Source organism: Pleurodeles waltl, chromosome 3_1, assembly GCF_031143425.1.
Source record: "Pleurodeles waltl isolate 20211129_DDA chromosome 3_1, aPleWal1.hap1.20221129, whole genome shotgun sequence".
Taxonomy (NCBI): Eukaryota; Metazoa; Chordata; class Amphibia; order Caudata; family Salamandridae; genus Pleurodeles; species Pleurodeles waltl.
The window spans coordinates 1,999,816,761-1,999,839,407 of record NC_090440.1 but is presented as its reverse complement, the minus strand read 5'-3'; the positions used below and the strand labels follow the sequence as shown (position 1 = coordinate 1,999,839,407).

Sequence of the window (22,647 nt, the reverse complement as noted above, 5' to 3'; positions counted from 1 at the left end):
TGTTTGAAAGTTTTGTACCCTTGCTGCATTTGGGTAGGCTATTCCCAACTGTGTTGAGAATGAATCCTAGATAGATTTAGATGAGATTTTTGAAAATTCATGGTGAACCCTAATTGATGAAGTAAGTCTATCCTGCAAACCTTGTATGAGATTGCTGGCTTTGATGAGCCAGTCGTCTAGGGATGGGTAGTCGTGTACTTTCTACCTGCACAAGTGAACTATTATGACTGAGTGTAAGGAAATGCCTCCTTGGCATGGTTGCCCCCTGACTTTTTGCCTTTGCTGATGCTATGTTTACAATTGAAAGTGTGCTGAGGCCTGCTAACCAGGCCCCAGCACCAGTGTTCTTTCCCTAACCTGTACTTTTGTATCCACAATTGGCAGACCCTGGCATCCAGATAAGTCCCTTGTAACTGGTACTTCTAGTACCAAGGGCCCTGATGCCAAGGAAGGTCTCTAAGGGCTGCAGCATGTCTTATGCCACCCTGGAGACCTCTCACTCAGCACAGACACTCTGCTTGCCAGCTTGTGTGTGCTAGTGAGGACAAAACGAGTAAGTCGACATGGCACTCCCCTCAGGGTGCCATGCCAGCCTCTCACTGCCTATGCAGTATAGGTAAGACACCCCTCTAGCAGGCCTTACAGCCCTAAGGCAGGGTGCACTATACCATAGGTGAGGGTACCAGTGCATGAGCATGGTACCCCTACAGTGTAAACAAAACCTTAGACATTGTAAGTGCAGGGTAGCCATAAGAGTATATGGTCTGGGAGTCTGTCAAACACGAACTCCACAGCACCATAATGGCTACACTGAAAACTGGGAAGTTTGGTATCAAACTTCTCAGCACAATAAATGCACACTGATGCCAGTGTACATTTTATTGCAAAATACACCCCAGAGGGCACCTTAGAGGTGCCCCCTGAAACTTAACCGACTGTCTGTGTAGGCTGACTAGTTCCAGCAGCCTGCCACACCAGAGACATGTTGCTGGCCCCATGGGGAGAGTGCCTTTGTCACTCTGAGGCCAGTAACAAAGCCTGCACTGGGTGGAGATGCTAACACCTCCCCCAGGCAGGAGCTGTGACACCTGGCGGTGAGCCTCAAAGGCTCACCCCTTTGTCACAGCCCAGCAGGGCACTCCAGCTTAGTGGAGTTGCCCGCCCCCTCCGGCCACGGCCCCCACTTTTGGCGGCAAGGCTGGAGGGAACAAAGAAAGCAACAAGGAGGATTCACTGGCCAGTCAGGACAGCCCCTAAGGTGTCCTGAGCTGAGGTGACTAACTTTTAGAAATCCTCCATCTTGCAGATGGAGGATTCCCCCAATAGGGTTAGGATTGTGACCCCCTCCCCTTGGGAGGAGGCACAAAGAGGGTGTACCCACCCTCAGGGCTAGTAGCCATTGGCTACTAACCCCCCAGACCTAAACACGCCCTTAAATTTAGTATTTAAGGGCTACCTTGAACCCTAGAAAATTAGATTCCGACAACAAGAAGAAGGACTGCCCAGCTGAAAACCCCTGCAGAGGAAGACCAGAAGACAACAACTGCCTTGGCTCCAGAAACTCACCGGCCTGTCCCCTGCCTTCCAAAGAACTCTGCTCCAGCGACGCCTTCCAAAGGGACCAGCGACCTCTGAATCCTCTGAGGACTGCCCTGCTTCGACGACGACCAGAAACTCCAGAGGACAGCGGACCTGCTCCAAAAAGACTGCAACTTTGTTTCAAGGAGCAGCTTTAAAGACCCCTGCAACTCCCCGCAAGAAGCGTGAGACTTGCAACACTGCACCCGGCGACCCCGACTCGGCTGGTGGAGAACCAACACCTCAGGGAGGACCCCCGGACTACTCTCCGACTGTGAGTACCAAAACCTGTCCCCCCTGAGCCCCCACAGCGCCGCCTGCAGAGGGAATCCCGAGGCTTCCCCTGACCGCGACTCTCTGAAACCTAAGTCCCGACGCCTGGAAAAGACCCTGCACCCGCAGCCCCCAGGACCTGAAGGACCGGACTTTCACTGGAGAAGTGACCCCCAGGAGTCCCTCTCCCTTGCCCAAGTGGAGGTTTCCCCGAGGAAGCCCCCCCCTTACCTGCCTGCAGCACTGAAGAGATCCGTTGATCTCTCATAGACTAACATTGCAAACCTGACGCTTGTTTCTACACTGCACCCGGCCGCCCCCGCGCTGCTGAGGGTGAAATTTCTGTGTGGGCTTGTGTCCCCCCCGGTGCCCTACAAAACCCCCCTGGTCTGCCCTCCGAAGACGCGGGTACTTACCTGCAAGCAGACCGGAACCGGGGCACCCGCTTCTCTCCATTCTAGCCTATGCGTTTTGGGCACCACTTGGAACTCTGCACCTGACCGGCCCTGAGCTGCTGGTGTGGTGACTTTGGGGTTGCTCTGAACCCCCAACGGTGGGCTACCTTGGACCAAGAACTGAACCCTGTAAGTGTCTTACTTACCTGGTAAAACTAACAAACTTACCTCCCCCAGGAACTGTGAAAATTGCACTGTGTCCACTTTTGAAATAGCTATTTGTGAATAACTTGAAAAGTATACATGCAATTGAAATGATTCAAAGTTCCTAATGTACTTACCTGCAATACCTTTCAAACAAGATATTACATGTTAAATTTGAACCTGTGGTTCTTAAAATAAACTAAGAAAAGATATTTTTCTATAACAAAACCTATTGGCTGGATTTGTCTCTGAGTGTGTGTACCTCATTTATTGTCTATGTGTATGTACAACAAATGCTTAACACTACTCCTTGGATAAGCCTACTGCTCGACCACACTACCACAAAATAGAGCATTAGTATTATCTATTTTTACCACTATTTTACCTCTAAGGGGAAACAGTGCTGGTTAGGAAGAAATTCATAGGATTTAGGGCGCTCACAGAACGTCCATTAAAATCAAAACATTCCGTTCATGGCACGGTGCTACTGACAAGAGGATCTTCCCTCGTCCTCCAATGTCTCAAGGGAAACAAAACAGCAAAAAAACAGATGTCAGAGCACTCATGATATCAAATTAGAAGTAAGTTCAAATGTCCAATCTCCTTGGTGAAAGTACGACAAACTCGTGTTTGTCTCAGAGTCCAGTTTAATTCATAGTGTTCTATTGTGCTCCACAGAATCATATCTGATATAATGCTGTTCTAAGATACGGAAACGCTGCAGAGTGTATCGGACCACGCGGCGGTTTCCCGAACCCAAATAGAATTTAGATACCAACCGAGAGATACAGACGGAGACTATCTCGTTATAAGAATTGTTTTGGACTGATTATATGACATTAAGCCCTGATGAAGTCCTCAAGAGAGAAACTTCTCAGAGGATGAAACACGTGTTGGCTGTTCTTGTGGAGCACAATAGAACACTATGAATTAAACTGGACTCTGAGACAAACACGAGTTTGTCGTACTTTCACCAAGGAGATTGGACATTTGAACTTACTTCTAATTTGATATCATGAGTGCTCTGACATCTGTTTTTTTTTACCTCTAAGGGGAACCCTTAGACTCTGTGCATGCTATTCCTTACTTTGAAATAGCACATACAGAGCCAACTTCCTACACTGAGGCATTTTGTAAACACCCTTCGAGCTTTTGTGACCCCAAATGGGAGCACTTTGAATTGGTAGTGTTGTCCTACCACAAATGAGATTTGCGATGTGCTGGGTATATGGGAATCTGAAAGTAGACATCTTAAATCCAGAGCCGATAAAAAGTCATCCTGTTGCAGCAATGGGATCACACTCTGAAGTGTGACCATGTGAAAGTGTTCTGAAATGATGTAAAGATTTAAGGGCCTGAGATGTAGGATAGGTCTTGAGGAGCTGTCCTTTCTTGGTATGAGAAAGTATAGTGAATATGCCCCTGCTCCCTGATGTTGTAGAAGAACTGGTTCTATTGCTCCTTTTACCAGTAAGGTCTGCACTTTGTTTGAGAAGAGTGAGATTGTCCTGTGAAAGTTTGAGAGTGTAAGAGGAAATGTTGGTTGTGTGGACTTGAGCTCAAGGCAATAACCATGTTGGATAATATCCAACACCCATTGGTCTATAGTGATTTATTTGCCAATTCTTGAATAATAACTGAAGGCATCCTACAACAGGTGTTTGATAATCGGTGGGAAGGTGCTGAGAGTCACTGCTTGGTGACTCACTACACACTCTGTAGGAGCCCTTGTAAAATCCTCTGAGAGGATGTGTGGGGTTGACCTTTACTGTATGACAATGAAGTGTGATGTAGAGGGCTTACAGGCTGTTTTAAACTAAGGCCCCTGAAAAGTACCACGAGAGGCAGGGAGTTGGAGTGCCCCCATGGATTTTGCCACTTTGCTGTTATTTTTAATCTTCTCCACCGCCTGATCTACTTGTCGGACGAAAAAGTGTACTTTATTAAGTTGTACATTCAAGATTATCTGCTGTACCTCCTGCTGAAAACCAGAAATGCATAACCACACATGTCGGCGTAGAAGGACACTGGGTTATTCCTCTTGCTGCTGGGTCACCTGCACCTAAAGCACAGCGGATGGAATTGTTGGATATAAATTGGCCCTCACTAACAATTTCCTGGCCTCTTTTCCTATGCTCCTCTGGGAGGTACTGGAGAAGTTCCTCCATTTCACCCCAGTGAGCATGAGCGTATCTAGCAAGTAGACCTTTAGTATTGGCGCTACACCAGTGATTGGCCACCTGAGCAACCACATGCTTGCCAGAAGCCTCACTGAGCTAGCTCTCCTTATCAGGAGACGATGTCTCATGAGCAGCATGCTACTTAGCTCTTTTTCTGGCATTAGATCCCACTAAAGTCAGCACATATATGACCTTTAATAAAAACTGGGTCAGATCAAGAGGCCTTATATTTTTTTTCTCCAAACGCAGAGTGATAATGCGTACTCTAGAGGGGTCTTGGAAAATATCGTCCGCATGCCTCAACATACCTTGAAGCGCGGGCAGATACTGTGCAGACTTATAGAAAGTGGTAAGCGTTAAAAAAAAAAAATAATAAAAAAAAAAAGAAAATCATCTTCAATGGGCTCTTTGTGAAGAGGCACCTGATATGTGCTGCTCTCCCAAGGAGTTCTTGAAAAGAAGAAGTTGTATCGTCCAGTGGGGATGGTCCTGCTGTGTAGACTTCTGTGTCAGTGTCCATGTGTGTTCATATTATATTGAGACCAAGGGTTTGTCTCGGCATGAAAGGGTATATTGTCATTCTCTGTGTCCTGGGAGCCATAAAATGAGTGAGTTGAGCCCATGTGAAGTGATGTCAAGGGGGACAAGAAGGTATGTGGTGGCAGAGTAGTTGGTTGTGTTAATGTAGGCAGAAGTGGGTGGATCTCAATCGATTCTCTCTGCATTACCTTTTGTTTGGCTGAAGGTGGTTCCAGAGTCTTTTGAAAATAAAATTGGAGGAGCACTAACAGCTGTGACCAGCATTCTCCCTGTTTGTAGCTGTCTATGCAGGTGAGCACAGAGCTGTTACTTTATCTTATGAATTATGGACTCTGGGATCTTCGACTCAGATTGCAGGGATAGAGTTTTTTTGGTGCTGAGATAGTCTTCACTCTCAGTGCAGAGGCAGGGAGCAAATCCCCAACATTTTTTCTTCGATCCCGGAACACAAAGGAATAGAATGACACATTTGATGAACAATACAGATTAATTGGAAAGGTTTCCTGAAAGGAAGAGACCTAAGAGGGACTGGAGCCACAGCTCTGTGGAAACAACTGGACCTGATGGCAGAAGAAAATCTGATTTGAGTTGACGCCTATGTGCATTACCAGCAAGAGTCACCACTGTACCTTGTGACTCTAAAGACCTTTAGAACACAATCAACTTGCAAACTTCTGGACCCAACACTAGATGGCAGAAATATTCAGAGCATGTGCATCTACAGCCAAACATGCCATCAAACTTGCTGTTTAAGTTAAATGCGTTGGTGTAGCCTGTGCACTGGTTCAAATGGTGACTTCATAATTTGTGTAAAACCAGTTTTAATTCCACATAGGCAGAGGGACGGAGTGTGGCTTAAAATACTCTGCTCTTTCTAAGTATCTTTCAATCACTGGGATGGTAAAACAGATTCCAGCCTTCAGTTCATGTGTATGCCACTATTAATGATAAAGTACGTTTAATCAACGATATGTCAGTTTAGCGAACAGTACTCAGACTCATTGGTTAAGAGTTTTACTGTGCTGTAGACAGCAGCTGACAAATCTAATCCTCCTTGCTGCATAAACTTAAAAGTATTTGGCCTTTTGGCTTCTCTAGTACAATTTAAGCAATTGATTGTTATATTCAAATGTTTATATGAAATTACCACATGAGCCATGCTGTTAGACTGGCACTTGTCAGGAGACTTGATTAACTTCATTTTCTATTACACTAGCTTTTGCCATAATCATAAGGTTTACCATTTAGGGGGGTTGGGGCGGCTGGATGGGGAAATCAGGATTTGAGGGAGAGTTTTCATAATCATAGTGTAGGAAGTTGGCTCTGTATGTACTATTTCAAAGTAAGAAATAGCATGCACAGAGTCCAAGGGTTCCCCTTAGAGGTAAGGCAGGCAAAAAGAGATCATTCTAATGCTCTATTTTGTGGTAGTGTGGTCGAGCAGTAGGCTTATCAGAGGGTAGTGTTAAGCATTTGTTGTACACACACAGGCAATAAATGAGGAACACACACACTCAGACAATTCCAGGCAGATAGGTTTTTATATAGAAATATATATTTTCTTAGTTTATTTTAAGTACCACAGGTTCAAGATTTAGAAGTAATACTTCAAATGAAAGGTATTTCACTCAGGTATCTTAGGAACTTTGAATCATCACAATAGCATGTACAGTTTTGGCAAAAATGGCAATAAGCTATTTTAAAAGAGGACAAAAATCAACAGATCCTGAGGGAGGTAAGTATTTGTTAGGTTCACAGGTAAGTAAGGCACTTATAGGGTTCAAAGTTGGGTCCAAGGTAGCCCACCATTGGGGGTTCAAGGCATCGCTGGGAGGGGCTCAGGGCATCGCTGGGAGGGGCTCAGGGGGGTCAACTCTGACTACTCACAAGGTCGCAGTCGCCAGGGAGTCCTCCCTGTAGTGTTGTTTCTCTGCAGGTCGAGCCGGGGGCGTCGGGTGCCGAGTGGAAAGTCTCCTGCTTCCGGCAGGAAACGTGGAGTCTTTTTTAAAGTTGTTTCTTTGTTGCAAGTTTTGGTTTCTTTGGAACAGGGCCGATGTCCTCTGGAGTTCTTGGTCCTTTTAGATGCAGGGTAGTCCTCTGAGGCTTCAGAGGTCGCTGGACCCTGGGGAGCGCGTCGCTGTTGCAGTTTCTCTTGAAGTGGGGAGACAGGCTGGTAGGGCTGGGGCCAAAGCAGTTGGAGTCTCCGTCTTCTCTGCAGGGCTTCAGGTCGGCAGTCCTTCGTCTTAGGTTGCAGGAATCTAGTTTCCTAGGTTCTGGGGAGCCCCTAAATACTGAATTTAGGGGTGTGTTTAGGTCTTGGAGGGCAGTAGCCAATGGCTACTGTTCTTGAGGGTGGCTACACCCTCTTTGAGCCTCCTCTCTGAGGGGAACGGGGCACATCACTAATCCTATTGGGGGAATCCTCCAAAACCAAGATGGAGGATTTCTAAAGGCAGGGGTCACCTCAGCTCAGGGCACCTTAGGGGCTGTCCTGACTGGTGGGTGTCTCCTCCTTGTTGTTCTCATGATCTCTCCTGGACTTGCTGCCAAAAGTGGGGGCTGTGTCCAGGGGGCGGGCATCTCCACTAGCTGGAGTGCCGTGGGGCATTGTAACACGAAGCCTGAGCCTTTAAGGGTAACTGCTAGGTGTTACAGTTCCTGCAGGGGGAGGTGTGAAGCACCTCCACCCAGAGCAGGCTTTTGTTTCTGTCCTCAGAGAGCACAAAGGCCCTCACCACATGGGGTCAGAAACTCGTCTCTCAGCAGCAGGCTGGCACTGACAGACTGGAACCGGGGCACCCCCTTCTCCACTGAAGCCTATGCGTTTTGGGCACCACTTTGACCTCTGCACCTAACCGGCCCTGAGCTGCTGGTGTGGTAACTTTGGGGTTGCTCTGAACCCCCAACGGTGGGCTACCTTGGACCCAAACTTGAACTCCCTAGGTGGTTTACTTACCTGCAAAAAGTAACTAACTCTTACTCCCCCCAGGAACTGTTGAAAATTGCACTGTGTCTACTTTTAAAATAGCTATAGGTGATTTATTTGAAAACTGTGTATGCTATTTTGATTATTCAAAGTTCCTAAAGTACCTACCTGCAATACCTTTGATTTGAAGTATTACATGTAAAATTTGAACCTGTGGTTCTTAAAATAAACTAAGAAAATATATTTTTCTATACAAAAACCTATTGGCCAGGAATTGTCTGAGTGTGTGTTCCTCATTTATTGCCTGTGTGTGTACAACAAAAGCTTAACACTACTCCTTTGATCAGCCTACTGCTCGACCACACTACCACAAAATAGAGCATTAGTATTATCTCTTTTTGCCACTATCTTACCTCTAAGGGGAACCCTTGGAATCTGTGCATACTATTCCTTACTTTGAAATAGTGCATACGGAGCCAACTTCCTACAGACAGCATTTAGCAGGTGGGTGTTCATGAGGAAAGGAGGGTTAAGTAGCTATGTAGGATGCATGGAATCTAGTTTATACCAGAACGTCAAACAGCATGTGGCTTGCTGTGTCTGATCTACATAATTCACCCTCTTAAAACATCTCTCATCCAAATGAGCCTCCAGTGACGTACTTGTGTAAGAACCTTATTCTCATTCATAAGCAGATTAAGCTGGTGGTGACCGATCACTTGTTCCACGGTGTTTAAGGTGTGGTGCCTGATTCTCTTCCAGATCTTGTCCCATGCTAGTGAGGTGCATGTCACTAAGTTAATGGTCTGCTTGCAGAGTGCATATCGACCAAAGTTCTGAGTAGGGTGGACCAGGCATCACATCCTCTATTACTGCATGCACCATGAAGGTAGGAGGATGTAGCCGGTAAAATCCAAATTATGTTCAATTTTAGTATAGTTTAAAATCTGGTGCAGCAAAACCTCCCTGATCATACAACAATGTAAGAGCCTCCCACTGGACACTGGGTTGGACCCTCAGATATTATAAGATCGGATTTTCAACAAAGCAAACCTGCATACTAATAGTGCAAGTAAATACATTAGGACAAACTCTTCAAGCAGCCAAGATAATCATAACATACAGAAACAGGTCCCAAGGTACTCTTAACGGATATATCATTTGGACCAATCTGTGGTATTGCAAAGCATCAGTTTCACTTCCATCCTGGCACAGTTGGGGTGTAGGTGGGTCTATTTTCTTCAAAGAGTGGGCACAACCCCAGGTCTATTTAGTGCAGCAGGTGAAGTGGAGTCTTTACTGCAGCTTCTATGCTGGATCTGGGAAGTATCAGAGCAGGACTATCTTCTTCCTTTCTAGTAGTGATCTAAGGTCTGCGGTGCCACAGTTATGCCATCTTCTTTGTGGTGGGGAAGATTCACTAGTCAATGAAGCAATAGTTCAAACAAGGCTATCCTTCACACTTTACATCACTTTCTGGAAGCTGGGGGTTTGGCCACCTAAAACCCAGGATACCCCACTCTTATATCCAGGATGGCACAAGCCTTTGCCACACCCCTGGTGTGTACTTAGCATAATGAGCTACTACTCCTGGGAATCATGTTTTGCAACTGGTTTCCCCCTCTGAAGGAGATAACACATGCTGACACACAAGGTGGGTAGTGAAGGTCTAATCGCCATTTGGTTCACTGAGGCTGTTGAAGCTGCCCATCTGTGGTCATTGACTGGCAGTCATCCTGCTTGCTAGAGGAAGTCACACCTCCCTTCAGCAATTCTTGCTCCCTGTATGGGAGCACGTCACACTTCCTAGCAGGTTGTTTTGGGTGACAAGTGCTGCAGATAGACAAAAAAGGCAACTGAAAGTGTAAGCGACAAAATGGTGACTTTCTGAAAGTCACGCTCCTTTTAACCAAAAGTTACATTAAACAAGACTCATTGCAGAGAATGGATTTAATGTAACAATTACTTTGATAACGTGGAGTAATATCTTTGGCGGCCCCAAAAGGAGTTCAGCATGGTGGCTAGTGGAACTCCATGTTAACCAATGGGACCAACAGACTTGCTACAGTTAAAATGGCAATGTTTTTGTGTTTTCACTGTCGGGGCATGTTATACACAAAAGGGGGAGCATGTCTTTACAATATTAAGCACCCTGCCTGGTGGGCTACGAAGACCTTCCCTAGGAATGGCTTTGGCCTGGCAAAAGAGTTTATATTGCTCAGTCAAGTTGGCAGGTTTAAAGCTGCCCGACTAGGCTGCAGTGGCAGGCCTAGTCATGTTGTCACCCTGTTACTGTAGTGGTGGCACAATTATGTGCTGCAGGCCATTAGTGACATTTAACTTGTTAGCCCAGGGTACCTCTTTGCCATATACTAGGGACTAAGTGAGCCAACTGGGTATGGGTCAAGTGTAGATGTACTTTGGTGGGTCAGAGCACAGGCACTGGGGGCCTGAGCAGCAGAGCTCAGATACACTACGGAATTAAATCCCAGCATCAGTACAAAAACTTGAAGGGGGGGGTGTTGGATTTTTCAAGATGATCATACAAAAAGAGGTCCTTTCCTAAAGCAAGTCTCAAGGCAGTGGCATTGGTGTGAACTCAAAAGCTATGTGCGCCCAGATATGCGCATTGTACTTTACCTCCACTTCAAGCACATCAGTTAAAATGCACTGCCACTCAATGCTCTGTGCCTCGGTTCAAGCTCCCACCACTCCATAACAAAATCAGTGCTCAATGTTTAAGTTATTCTCCTGAGCTAGATAGAGCAACAATGCCACGCTGTTGATAACTCCCACAGTAGTCTGTGCAGCGCAAGCGGATAGAGCATAGCTACTAAATTAACAGCAGCTCCTTTGCATTTCAACACAAGTTTTAACTTCTGCCAAGTATCAATAACTACTGCCTGAAATACACTGAAAGCTTCCGTCGGCTTTAAATCTAGCAGGGAACCACCATCGTGATGTCTGAGCCTTATGGTCAAGAAGGAGTAGTTCAAATCAGAAGAAATTATACTTGAGCACCTGTAAACGTAAGAGGGGAAAGATGCATCTGTCTTCTGAGCCTCGGCCTGATCTTGTCCTTAACAGAAAGATTGTTTAGGCTTATCCAAACTGGTGTACACTTTTCGTATGAATATTAGATTTGGTTCTTTCAAATACAAAATGCTTCTATAGTAAGACAGTTTTTTTTTTTTTATATTAGAGTAAGACCTGGTTGGTTCTATCAGTTCGTTAGGCACCGTAGTGGTGGGCTTCTGTGTTGAAAACACTTTCTTCTGAAAAATGTGAGCTATGTCCAAGTCCCTGGATGTAGTGTTCTAAAGAAACAAACCTAGAAGTTGCTCTCCCTCCACTTCATCTAACCTTTCTCCTGCAAAACCAGATCAAACCGTGCATTCCTACGCCACAGCCTAATGGGCCCAGAGTGTATTTTCACAAACCTTAAGAATCCATGGTTTAAATCTATCACATGCCTCGCAGTCACTGGACCTTTGGTTTTTGAGACGGCAAAGGTTGCCAACCTTTCCCATTTAAAAAACATTGCTAGTGACTACAATTGGGGGTTCCTGTGGAAGGAGAAAAAACCTGTCTTAAGTCATTCTTAAAAAACACACTTCATATGAGGTTCTTTCTACAGTCTCATCAACAATTATTGATGTTGCTATACCTTACCAGCACAATTCCTATTTACGCTTTTGAACGCAATGGTGTAAAAAGACACTGAACGTATTTGGGCAATGTTGATTCACACTCAATGTTATAGAGTCGGAATGCCTCCTACAGCGATGCCCAAAATGAAAAATTTAGGTTCAATCCAAAAAACGTTTCTGAACTCAACCACTGTATGGTAAGATAATACAACATGTGAATCTAGAATAGGTTAAGGATGCAAAATATAATTTACTACTATCATCCTGGGGCTACGATACTGTTGCTCTCAAACTGGATGAAATTCACTCACAGTCCCAATGTTTAGTAATCAAGGTTTACGGGGAGAAGTATTGTGATGTTACGTTTACAATTCATAATTACAATATACAGACATTTCACAACTTTGAGAGAAAAGGAAATAATTTACAGATAAGTAATAGGTCACCAGTATACAGACAACCATAGAAAAAAAACAAGTCCCTAGTGTCTTCTGGGTCAGAATCGGGAACCCAAAAAGTATTTATAACCTCTACAGGCACTAAAGTGTAGTTTAACAGGGTCATACCAGACATGTAATCATATGAAATAAGTTTCCATACACTGTAAGCTTTAGGCCAACCCTAAAGTTATATCTTAAAAGGTTTTACAAAGGTGCTTCACAACCCCTCCAAAGGCTACAACTAACATAGTACTTTGGTTTGCAAGGATTTTACTTCTGAGAATCTGAGGAACATTCTGAGGAATGTGATCCTATGCACCTGTCAAAAAACAAAAATGTCCAAAAGATGTCCAACAAACCAATCATTCAACAAACTGAACAACCTGTGTGTTGAATTAATTCCTTGTGATTTTAGTGGTGCTATGGGAAGGTGTGATGCAGTTGGAGGCACAGACCTTACGCACAAGGGAATCGTGTAGCTAAAAGACTGCTGGGGGGCGCTAGGGAATCCCAACCACTGTTTCAACTATTGATAACTTTAGGATTACAAGTAACTCCTTGGAACACAAGAAGAACGTAGGGAAATACCTAATAGACTTTAGAAATGAAAAACTAAAAGTTTCAAACAACCTCTCTGAAATTTTCTTGGTAAAATATCAGGAGCGGGCATGTGGTTGGAATATAAAGTAGTCATGACATACAATAACAAATTAGGTTATAAAGCAGGACATTGTTTTTTAGTAGGTGTATGAAGTATGACATTCATACCTGCACAGAAACTGTACTCCTGATGTTTGGTGGAAGAATCTGCATCATCTCTAAAAAGCAACGGAGAAGTCCTAGTGTCCAAACACTTGTGTTGTTCTCATCTTTATTTTCATATGAAAAAGGATCAATAATGTACACTACAATTGCAGGGGGGTAAGTGACTGCATGAGAATCTCCATCAGTGGGTACTCCTACTTTATCTCGATCCATAGTGCTAAAACAGAAGAAAATTCAGATTATACTAGCACAACATTCATAATTTAAAAAATACTGTAGATTACATGCAGTAATGTTATGAAAACAGTTTGTGTTGGCCCCTGTTAAGCTTATCCAGTCAAGAAAAGGTCATGCACCATCATAGCCCAGACTCTGCTGGAGCTGGGAGACCAGAGTAAACATCTACATATATGGTGGTAGAGAAAAGGACCATCACACAGTCTGCGGCTCTAGAGTCAGGTGAGCATCTATGACTGCACCCATGTTTATCATAACTACTGATTTTGTGAAAGATCAGTAATGAAGGCTGGATATCTGAAGCTGGGAGTGTAAGGAAATGCCTCCTTGGCATGGTTACCCCCTGACTTTTTGCCTTTGCTGATGCTAGGTTATGATTTGAAAGTGTGATGGGACACTGCTAACCAGGCCCCAGCGTTCTTTCCCTAAACTGTACCTTCATCTCCACAATTGGCACAACCCTGGCACTCAGGTAAGTCCCTTGTAACTGGTACCCCTGGTACCAAGGGCCCTGATAACAGGGAAGGTTTCTAAGGGCTGCAACATGTCTTATGCCACCATGAGGACCCCTCAGGCAACACATGTGTGCGCTGGTGGGGAGAAAATGACTAAGTCGACATGGCACTCCCCTCAGAGTGCCATGCCAACCTCACACTGCCTGTGGTATAGGTAAGTCACCCCTCTAGCAGGCCTTACAGCCCAAAGGCAGGGTGCACTATACCACAGGTGAGGGCATATGTGCATAAGCCTCAAAGGCTCACCCCTTCTGTTACAGCGCCCCAAGGCATCCCAGCTAGTGTAGATGCCCGCCCCTCCGGCCACTGGCCCCACTTTTGGCGGCAAGGCTGGAGGAGATAATGAGAAAAACAAGGAGTCACCACCCACCAGTCAGGACAGCCCCTAAGGTGTCCTGAGCTGAGGTGACCCTTACTTTTAGAAATCCTCCATCTTGTAGAAGGAGGATTCCCCCAATAGGATTAGGGATGTACCACCCTCCCCACAGGGAGGAGGCACAAAGAGGGTGTAGCCACCCTCAAGGACAGTAGCCATTGGCTACTGCCCTCCCAGACCTAAACACACCCCTAAATTCAGTATTTAGGGGCCCCCAGAACCTAGGAAACTAGATACCAGCAACCTTAACCAGAAGAAGGACTGCTGACCTGAAGCCCTGCAGTGAAGACTGAGACGACAACTGCTTTGGCCCCAGCCCTACCAGCCTGTCTCCCAACTTCAAAGAAAACTGCAACAGCGAAGCATCCAACAGAGACCAGCGACCTCTGAAGCCTCAGAGGACTGCCCTGCAACCAAGGACCAAGAAACTCCCGTGAACAGCGGCCCTGTTGAACAACCTGCAACTTTCTTGCAACAAGAAACAACTTTAAAGAATTAACGTTTCCCGCCGGAAGCATGAGACTTTCCACTCTGCACCCGATGCCCCCGGCTCAACCTGTGGAAAACCAACACTTCAGGGAGAACTCCCCGGTGACTTTGAGCCCGTGAGTAGCCAGAGACAACCCCCCTGAGCCCCCACAGCGACGCCTGCAGAGGAAATCCAGAGGCTCCCCCTGACCGCGACTGCCTGTAACAAGGGACCCGACGCCTGGAACCAACACTGCACCCGCAGCACCCAGGACCTGAAGGAACCGAACTCCAGTGCAGGAACACCCCCCAGGCGACCCTCTGCCTAGCCCAGGTGGTGGCTGCCCCAAGGAGGCCCCCCCCCCCCCCTGTGCCTGGCTGCATTGTTGAAGAGATCCCCGGGTCTCCCCATTACTTCCTACCTAAAACCCTATGCCTGTTTGCACACTGCATCCGGCTGCCCCTGTGCCGCTGAGGGTGTACTTTCTGTGCCTGCTTGTGTCCCCCCCCTCCCCTCCGGTGCCCTACAAAAAAACCCTAGTCTGCGCCCCCGAGGATGCAGGTACTTACCCGCTGGCAGACTGGAACCGGGGCACCCCTGTTCTCTATTGAAGCCTATGTGTTTTGGGCACCTCTTTGACCTCTGCACCTGACTGGCCCTGAGCTGCTGGTGTGGTAACTTTGGGGTTGCCCTGAATCCCCAACAGTGGGCTACCTTGGCCCCAACTTTGAGACTTATAAGTGTTTTACTTACCTACAAACTTAACCTTTACTTACCTCTTCCAGGAACTGTCGATTTTTGCACTGTGTCCACTTTAAAAATAGCTTATTGCCAATTTTATAAAGACTGTATATGATATTGCTTTTATTCAAAGTTCCGAAAGTATCTAAGTGAAGTACCTTACATTTAAAGTATTACTTGTAAATCTTGAACCTGTGGTTCTTAAAATAAACTAAGAAAATATATTTTTCAATTTAAAAACCTATTGGCCTGGAATTGTCTGAGTGTGTGTTCCTCATGTATTGCCTGTGTGTGTACAACAAATGCTTAACACTACCCTCTGATAAGTCTACTGCTCGACCACACTACCACAAAATAGAGCATTAGAATTATCTACTTTTGCCACTATATTACCTCTAAGGGGAACCCTTGGACTCTGTATATACTATTTCAAAGTAAGAAATAGTGTGCACAGAGTCAACTTCCTACAAGGAGTGAGCCCCTTATTTATGTAGGGCTCAGTCTAATATAATTCTACCAATTCTGTTGAAATGCAAATTAGTACATTTTTAGTTTAGCCAGCAGAAGATTTCAACATTAGGTGCTTATCAATGAAACTATGAAATCAAGCAAAATATCGGTCTAACTGACCAGATGAACCTGAAGAGAAGGGTGACAGGATAGAGGTCTGCTGTACCCCAGGACACTACTTTTGGTGAGGACTCAGAAGGGGCGAATAATCAACTATATAGGACTTGTCAGAAAACATTCACTTCAAACCAATGCTGCAACTTCGAGCAATTACAATGTAGCGACAGATTAAGAGGATGGAGGGCCTGTGGGAGTTAGTGAAGTAGACAGCTAGACGCAAGACCATCCAAAAAGACTATAGTCATCATGCGAAGAGCTTGTTGAACTGAGTTTGCCAAACTGAGTTACTTTCAGGTGACCGCTGCACTCAGTAAAAGGCTTCATCTGGGCACTCTCAACCTTCACCAAAATGGTCTCAGGACAGTGAAAGGTTGAAATAAGTCTACTATTAAATCACGGCGGATGCATCTGGCTGGGACTTCCTTCGAAAGGGATTGACAAATGTTTTTCTTAAGAAGAATGTTACTAGGTAGATAATCAGTGACAGATAGCTAAAGTTTCTTTTATGGAGAGTCCCTTAATTGCAGTTCTTTCCTATCATTGATTTATTGTGTACCCTGCAACCTAGTGGGTGAGACTGCAAGTTGCTTCTATATAAGTCCAATTAGCACAAGTATGTGACACATGGCACATATCCATTGTTGTGTACAGGCATACCCTTTCAAGTACGCATCTTTTGGAGAAAATCCAACAATTGCATTTGGGCTAAGGTGTTAGTGGAACGACAGTGATAACCCAAGAGTTAATAGACAAAGTACCAGAGTCACCATAAAGGTAACCTTGTTGCTCTTACGACTGGCATTCACAAATTTGTGGGTGGATACTGAAAAAGGAGAAAAGGGATAATTGGGCTGGGTACGCCCAGATATGCAGTTTACAGATAACTTACTTCCAAAATGTTGTAGAGTATCAGCCTTAAATAAGGCATTAGAATCCTTTTGGGGTAACCCACGTAGCTGTCCAGCATGTGTCTGACAGGCACATGATTGGTGAATGCCAGAAATACTTTTGTGGGTCTGATGGCTTCTGCCCAGATATCAGATGGAGGCTGGGCTGCAGGAAAGGTTAAAATGGTGGTACAGGACACTGCTAATTTGGCAATGGATGCCTTCAAAGCAAGCAAACTGCATCACTGCCACCTAGTGTCACAAAGTTGATCAGGAAAACATGTCAATCCAAGCGCATGCCTCGCTTCAATACTGTGTAATGTCCACCTAGCTAAGGAAAAGAGGAGAAAAGGTGGCAAGAACAATGTCTGTTTAAGTGACATAGCACTTTTCAGAGAAAGTAATGATGAATCTCAAGAACCACAATGTCTCTATGGAAAACTAAAAGACTGCAAGAACTACAAGGATTGAAACATAACTTATGCAACCGGATGATTGTACCACCAAGACTACACATTTTCTAACCTGAAGGTGTAGTTTTGTGGCTCGAAGAATTTTCTGGATTCACATGCTGTGCACTTTTCCTCCATCACGTGGTTGAGTTCGGCATTCACCACTATCTCACATTTTCAGTCCTTCTACTCTTTCTATTCTTTTGTTAGTGGGCATCAATGGAACCTCTGTTTAGTGCCCACTTGTGACCTCATCCCACTTCCTCCGGATGTCCCTATTTTTGGTAGCCATCTTCAGATTTGTTTTTCCTTTTGTTGTCCCATCTTCTTAGTGGTTCACATGTGGCGGCTGTCCTTTTGCACGAAATGTGGTGGCAGTTAGGGTAGCGCCACAATGGTGTATGCTCTGTGTCAACAACATTCTCCTTCTGATGTGGATAACATGGGTTAAAAAAAACCTTGAGGTTTTGAGTGGAAAACTGATTTTTCCTTATTCAGTGTGGAAGAAAACTAGTGATTTATCGCTGTTGATTATGTTCATTCAGGAGCCCCCCCTCTACCTTTATCCCGACCAAACATAAGGGTGGGTTGGGGGACCAGGGGTGACTGAAGATGGTGACCACACTGTGGGGCTTCCAGGTCGTATACATAGGAGCGCCAGATGAACTGCCACCAAAATATACACGCACACATGCATATGAGCTCTAGAAGTGTATAATCATGACCGATCTCCTCTGGTGAAGACTGAACATACTTTTGAAATGATCTTTAAATATTTTAAGTGCATCTCAGTTACCCTAGAAAAGAGAAACTAAATACAGTAGTGGACGAACATCTGACAGTAAACGTTATATGGAAGACTTCAAGAGGTAAAAGTGCAAGGAAGCACTCTATCAGCTACATAAGTGGGTAGACAGACAACAGCTTCTTTCTGATTTCCAACTGTGCTGTCGAACACTGAGCCCTCAGTATTCAATATAAGCCAGTCTGCAGTTCTCTAGTTTCGAATCTTCTAGTGGCTCATATGACGTCATTCCACAGAATGAGAAGGTGAGCAGGTCAGTGAAGAATCTACAGTTAGTTATTATCTACCAGCAAAGGCATTGCCACAGATGAGTAACTTGTTCTTCTGGTAGTGGCTTCTACCCGTAAAATCTTTGCCTTGTGAGTAGCCAGAGGTAATGGCAGACAGTTAATGGTCGAGCTAGAGAACAGCTGGGCATGGGTTCAAAGGGAGTGCACATTAGGGAGGTGAGAAGCCAGTTAAGGCTAAATCTGGATCAGTAAGTTTAAGAAACGTGTCACAAACGATGATTTGAAAATTGGCGGTTGATCTGGCAAATGTAAACAAGACTTAAAGCTAACCTAACTGTCGCAACGGAAAGACTTAAATGCCAGACAACTTGTAATGTAAAGTTTGAATGACGCGGGTGGAACACAAACTTCTGCCAGCATATACAGATTTTGTGGCTGGATGTCTGGCTGCCAGGATGGCAAATACCACTTTGGGAGGAAGATCTAAAGCCATCAACTGTCGCCATACAACCTCCACACACAGAGGTGTAGGTTGTGCAGATTCAGATGCAGGGCCCAGCCCTACAACTGTGACAGGAGGTCCTCCCAAAGGAGCACCCGGATCAGAAGACGGCTCTTGTGGTCAGGAATTTCAGGTATCGCACTCTCCCTGCCCACCCTGGAAATACTAGGGTGACATAGGGTCCGTCTTTCCTGAGCCTCAGCACTCTGCAGGGTGTACAGTAAAATGCACCCCGAAAGATGGGCGTCTGAAGGATCCCCATGGCTTCAGTCATTTGTGTCTCTTCAGTTTTATCAAGGGTCTGGATGACCTGGCGTCTCAAAAGATGTTTGCTGTCAAGAGTGAGGGATAGCAAGTTCTGCTGCACCTCAAGCTAAAAACCTGAAATATGAAGACATGCGTGGCATCTGAGTAGGAGGCTGGAATGAACACCACAAGCTGCAGTGTCAGCTGCATCAAGGGCACAATGTATTGTGTACTGGAAATACATTTCCCCTCTAAGACCTCTTAATGCCCCCTTTTCTGTGTTCCACAGGGAGGTTCTGAAGAAGTTCCTCCATTTCATCCCAGGTGGCTGTCATATCTGCTCAAGAGCCCCACAGTGTTGGCAATGTGCCAGTGGTTAGGAGACTGAGTTGCTTTTCTTTCCTGCCAGATTTAATCACTTATTTTCCTCACCTGGCAGGGGAGTCGGTTGTATAGGAGTTGGCCCTTTTCTGTGCTGTATGAAAATAACGGAATCTGGAGGAATCTGGCCACAAATGGACACAATCTGAAGGGGAAGTCATATTACTGTCAACTAGGGGAGTAATTACCTGAGCTCACACTGAATCCTAAAAAATGTTCCTGTGTGGCACAACATACCCTTTAGGATGGTGAGATACTGAGTAGTGCGTTGTGTGCAAAAGAGGGCCTCGAACATTAAATCCTCAATTCGGTCTGAATGGAGGAAAACTGTAGGAAGCTGGTTCTGTGTGTATATATATACCAAAGTAAGGTATAGTGTGCACAGAGTCCAGTGGATCCTCAAAGGCTTTACATGGGCTATAGTAGATAATGCTAATGCTCTCTATCGTGGTAGTGTGGTCAAGCAGAGGGCACCGCTAAGCATTTGTTGTACACAGCCAAGAAATGAGGCACACACTCAATGACTAATTCCAGGCCAATGTTTAGGTCTCAAAAAATATATTTCGTTACTTTATTTCTAGAACCAAAAGGATCTTCTTTGCAGGCAAGTAGTTTCAAGAACGCATCACTTTCAAGTATTAAATGCACTTTGTAATTCACAGTTAAAACAGTGTTCAGATAAGTAATACTTTTCATAGAAAGCAATGCAGTCCTAGAGGAAAAGTATCAACACAGTTTGCAGGTAAGGAATGGTTTCTTACCTGTAACTCCAGTTCTCTCGTAGGGGTATTTCCATGATAGTCATAAGCACTGAATAGTTCCGCGCGCCTGCGGGGACCCCGGAGCACTGTTGTGTAGCATATTCTTAAGTGCAATCATCAGCTCCTTGACAAAAAAGGTCTGTGAAAAACACTTAAGAATAACAATGTGCAGCCTATGTGAACAACTACACAGACCAAATTGTTAGAAGAAAAAACAGTTGTAGTGTAAATTCACGTTTAAACCTCTATTTATTCTATAAATACATAAATAAATACATTCTCATATTTTATTTACACCTCTCATGAGAATAAAACAATGTAGGGCAGTGTAGCCCATAGGCTGCCATTATACAGAATGAAAATAGAGCTGTGCCTTTAAGAAAGTAAAGTCTTCCTGTTTCCCATCATGCACAGCAAAAGGCAGTTGCCTCAGTTCTTTTTTGGAGGCTATTAACCTGACATGAAGAAAAACAAAACATTTGTTGGAGTACCAACCTCCATAATATTCATGTTCTATGTCAACTCCACCGGGGAGGAGGGAGGGTTGCTTATGACTATCATGGAAATACCCCTACGAGAGAACTGGAGTTACAGGTAAGAAACCATTCCTTCTCTCGTAGGGGATTTCCATGTATAGTCATAAGCACTGAATAGAGTAGCAAGCCCATCCCCATAACCGCGGTGGAGTAGATATAAGAATACTGAGAAAAACATGAATCATGCAAACAAATTCTTGAGCAAAGCCTGCCCAACCTGAGCATCTGCCCTAGCGTCTGTATCAAGGCAGTAATGCTTAGTAAAGGTATGGACCGACCTCCAAGTGGCAGCCTTGCATATTTCTGCCAAAGGGACATTTCTCATCAAGGCTACAGTAGCTGCTTTCCCTCTGGTAGAGTGGGCTTTTGGCCTACCACCAAGGGATTTGTTTGCTAACTGATAACATAACATTATACATGAAACAATCCACCTGGATAACGATTGTTTAGATGTGCCCAAACCTGTTCTGATTGGGCCATAGTTAATAAAAAGCTGTTGTGATTTTCGAAAGCTTTTTGTCCTGTCCAGGTAAAATTTCAAGACTCTCTTTACATCCAGAGAGTGCAGAGTTCTCTCAGCAGGGGTAGCTGGATTCTGAAAGAAAGTCGGTAATGAAATTGTTTGGTTCACATGGAAGTCGGAGACTACCTTAGGTAAAAATTTTGGATGAGTTCTCATTACCACTTTCGCAGAATGAAAAACCGTGTAGGGTTCCTGAGCGCAAAGGGCCTGGATTTCGCTGACCCTACGCGCTGAAGTGATTGCCACCAGAAAAGCAGCTTTCCATGTGAGATGCTGCAGCGATGCCTTATGTATCGGCTCGAATGGCGGCAGCATCAGACGTGATAAGACAACGTTCAGTTCCCATGGAGAAGGCTTTCTAATGGGAGGAAACACCTTCTTTAAACCTTCTAGGAAATCCTTAATAATCGGAACCCGAAAAAAGGAAGTTTGTGAAGGACTCTTTCTGTATGCCGTTATCGCCGCCAAGTGAACTTTTATTGACGACAGTTGTAAGCCCGATTTTGCCAAACTTAACAAGTATGGCAGGATAGATTGTTCCCCACAGGAAACCGGGTCAATGTTGTTGTGTAAACACCAAATGCAGAATCTCTTCCACTTGCTTGCATAGGCTGATCGTGTGGAAGGGCGCTTTGCTTCCTTCAGAATTTCCATACAGTCCTGAGGTAGGTTCAAGTGTCCATATTGCACTAGCTCAGGAGCCATGCTGCCAAACTCAACGATGAGGGGTTGGGATGAGATATCTGCCCTCTGAACTTCGTGAGAAGGTCCGGACGATATGGTAGCCGGATGTGTGGTTTGAGTGACCGGTGAAGAAGGTCTGGGAACCACCACTGGCGTGGCCACTCCGGAGCAATTAGGATAATTTTGGTCTGAACATTGGACAGCTTCTGGAGGACCGCCGGAATCAGGGGAAGCGGTGGAAAGGCGTAAAGAAATGCTCCTGACCAGCTTATCCACAGGGCATTCCCCAGTGTCCCTGGATGGTAATATCTGGAGGCGAAGTTTTGGCATTTTTTGTTTTCTGGGGTTGCGAATAGGTCTGTAGAGGGGGTACCCCAGAGTGCGAAAATGGAATGAACGACGTCGTCGTGTAGTACCCATTCGTGGTTCTCGTCCATTACCCGACTGAGGGCATCCGCTTGAACATTCTGGATGCCGGGCAGGTGAGTTGCCACTAGTGACAGGTTCCTGGCTAGAAGCCAATGCCAGATTGTGTGAGCCTCTCTGGATAAAATTCTGGACCTGGTGCCTCCTTGTTTGTTCACGTAGTACATAGTGGCCACGTTGTCTGTCTGGAGAAGGAGTTTCCGTTCTCAGAGAGGGAAGGAAGGCTTTGAGCGCAAGGTGGACTGCGCGAAGTTCCAGCAGGTTGATGTGATAGAGACTCTCTCTCTGTGACCAC

The 22,647-nt window shown here is 45.2% G+C and overlaps 1 protein-coding gene across 1 annotated transcript in view; it reads right to left on the bottom strand.

Moving 5' to 3' along the window:
- MED13 (mediator complex subunit 13) overlaps positions 1-22,647 on the bottom strand; it is an 865,231-nt gene that overhangs the window by 379,508 nt on the left and 463,076 nt on the right. Inside the window, exon 21 of the mRNA XM_069226440.1 lies at positions 12,955-13,168. Within this exon, the coding sequence (XP_069082541.1) occupies positions 12,955-13,168 (214 nt within the window). The remainder of the gene's footprint in view (positions 1-12,954; positions 13,169-22,647) is intronic.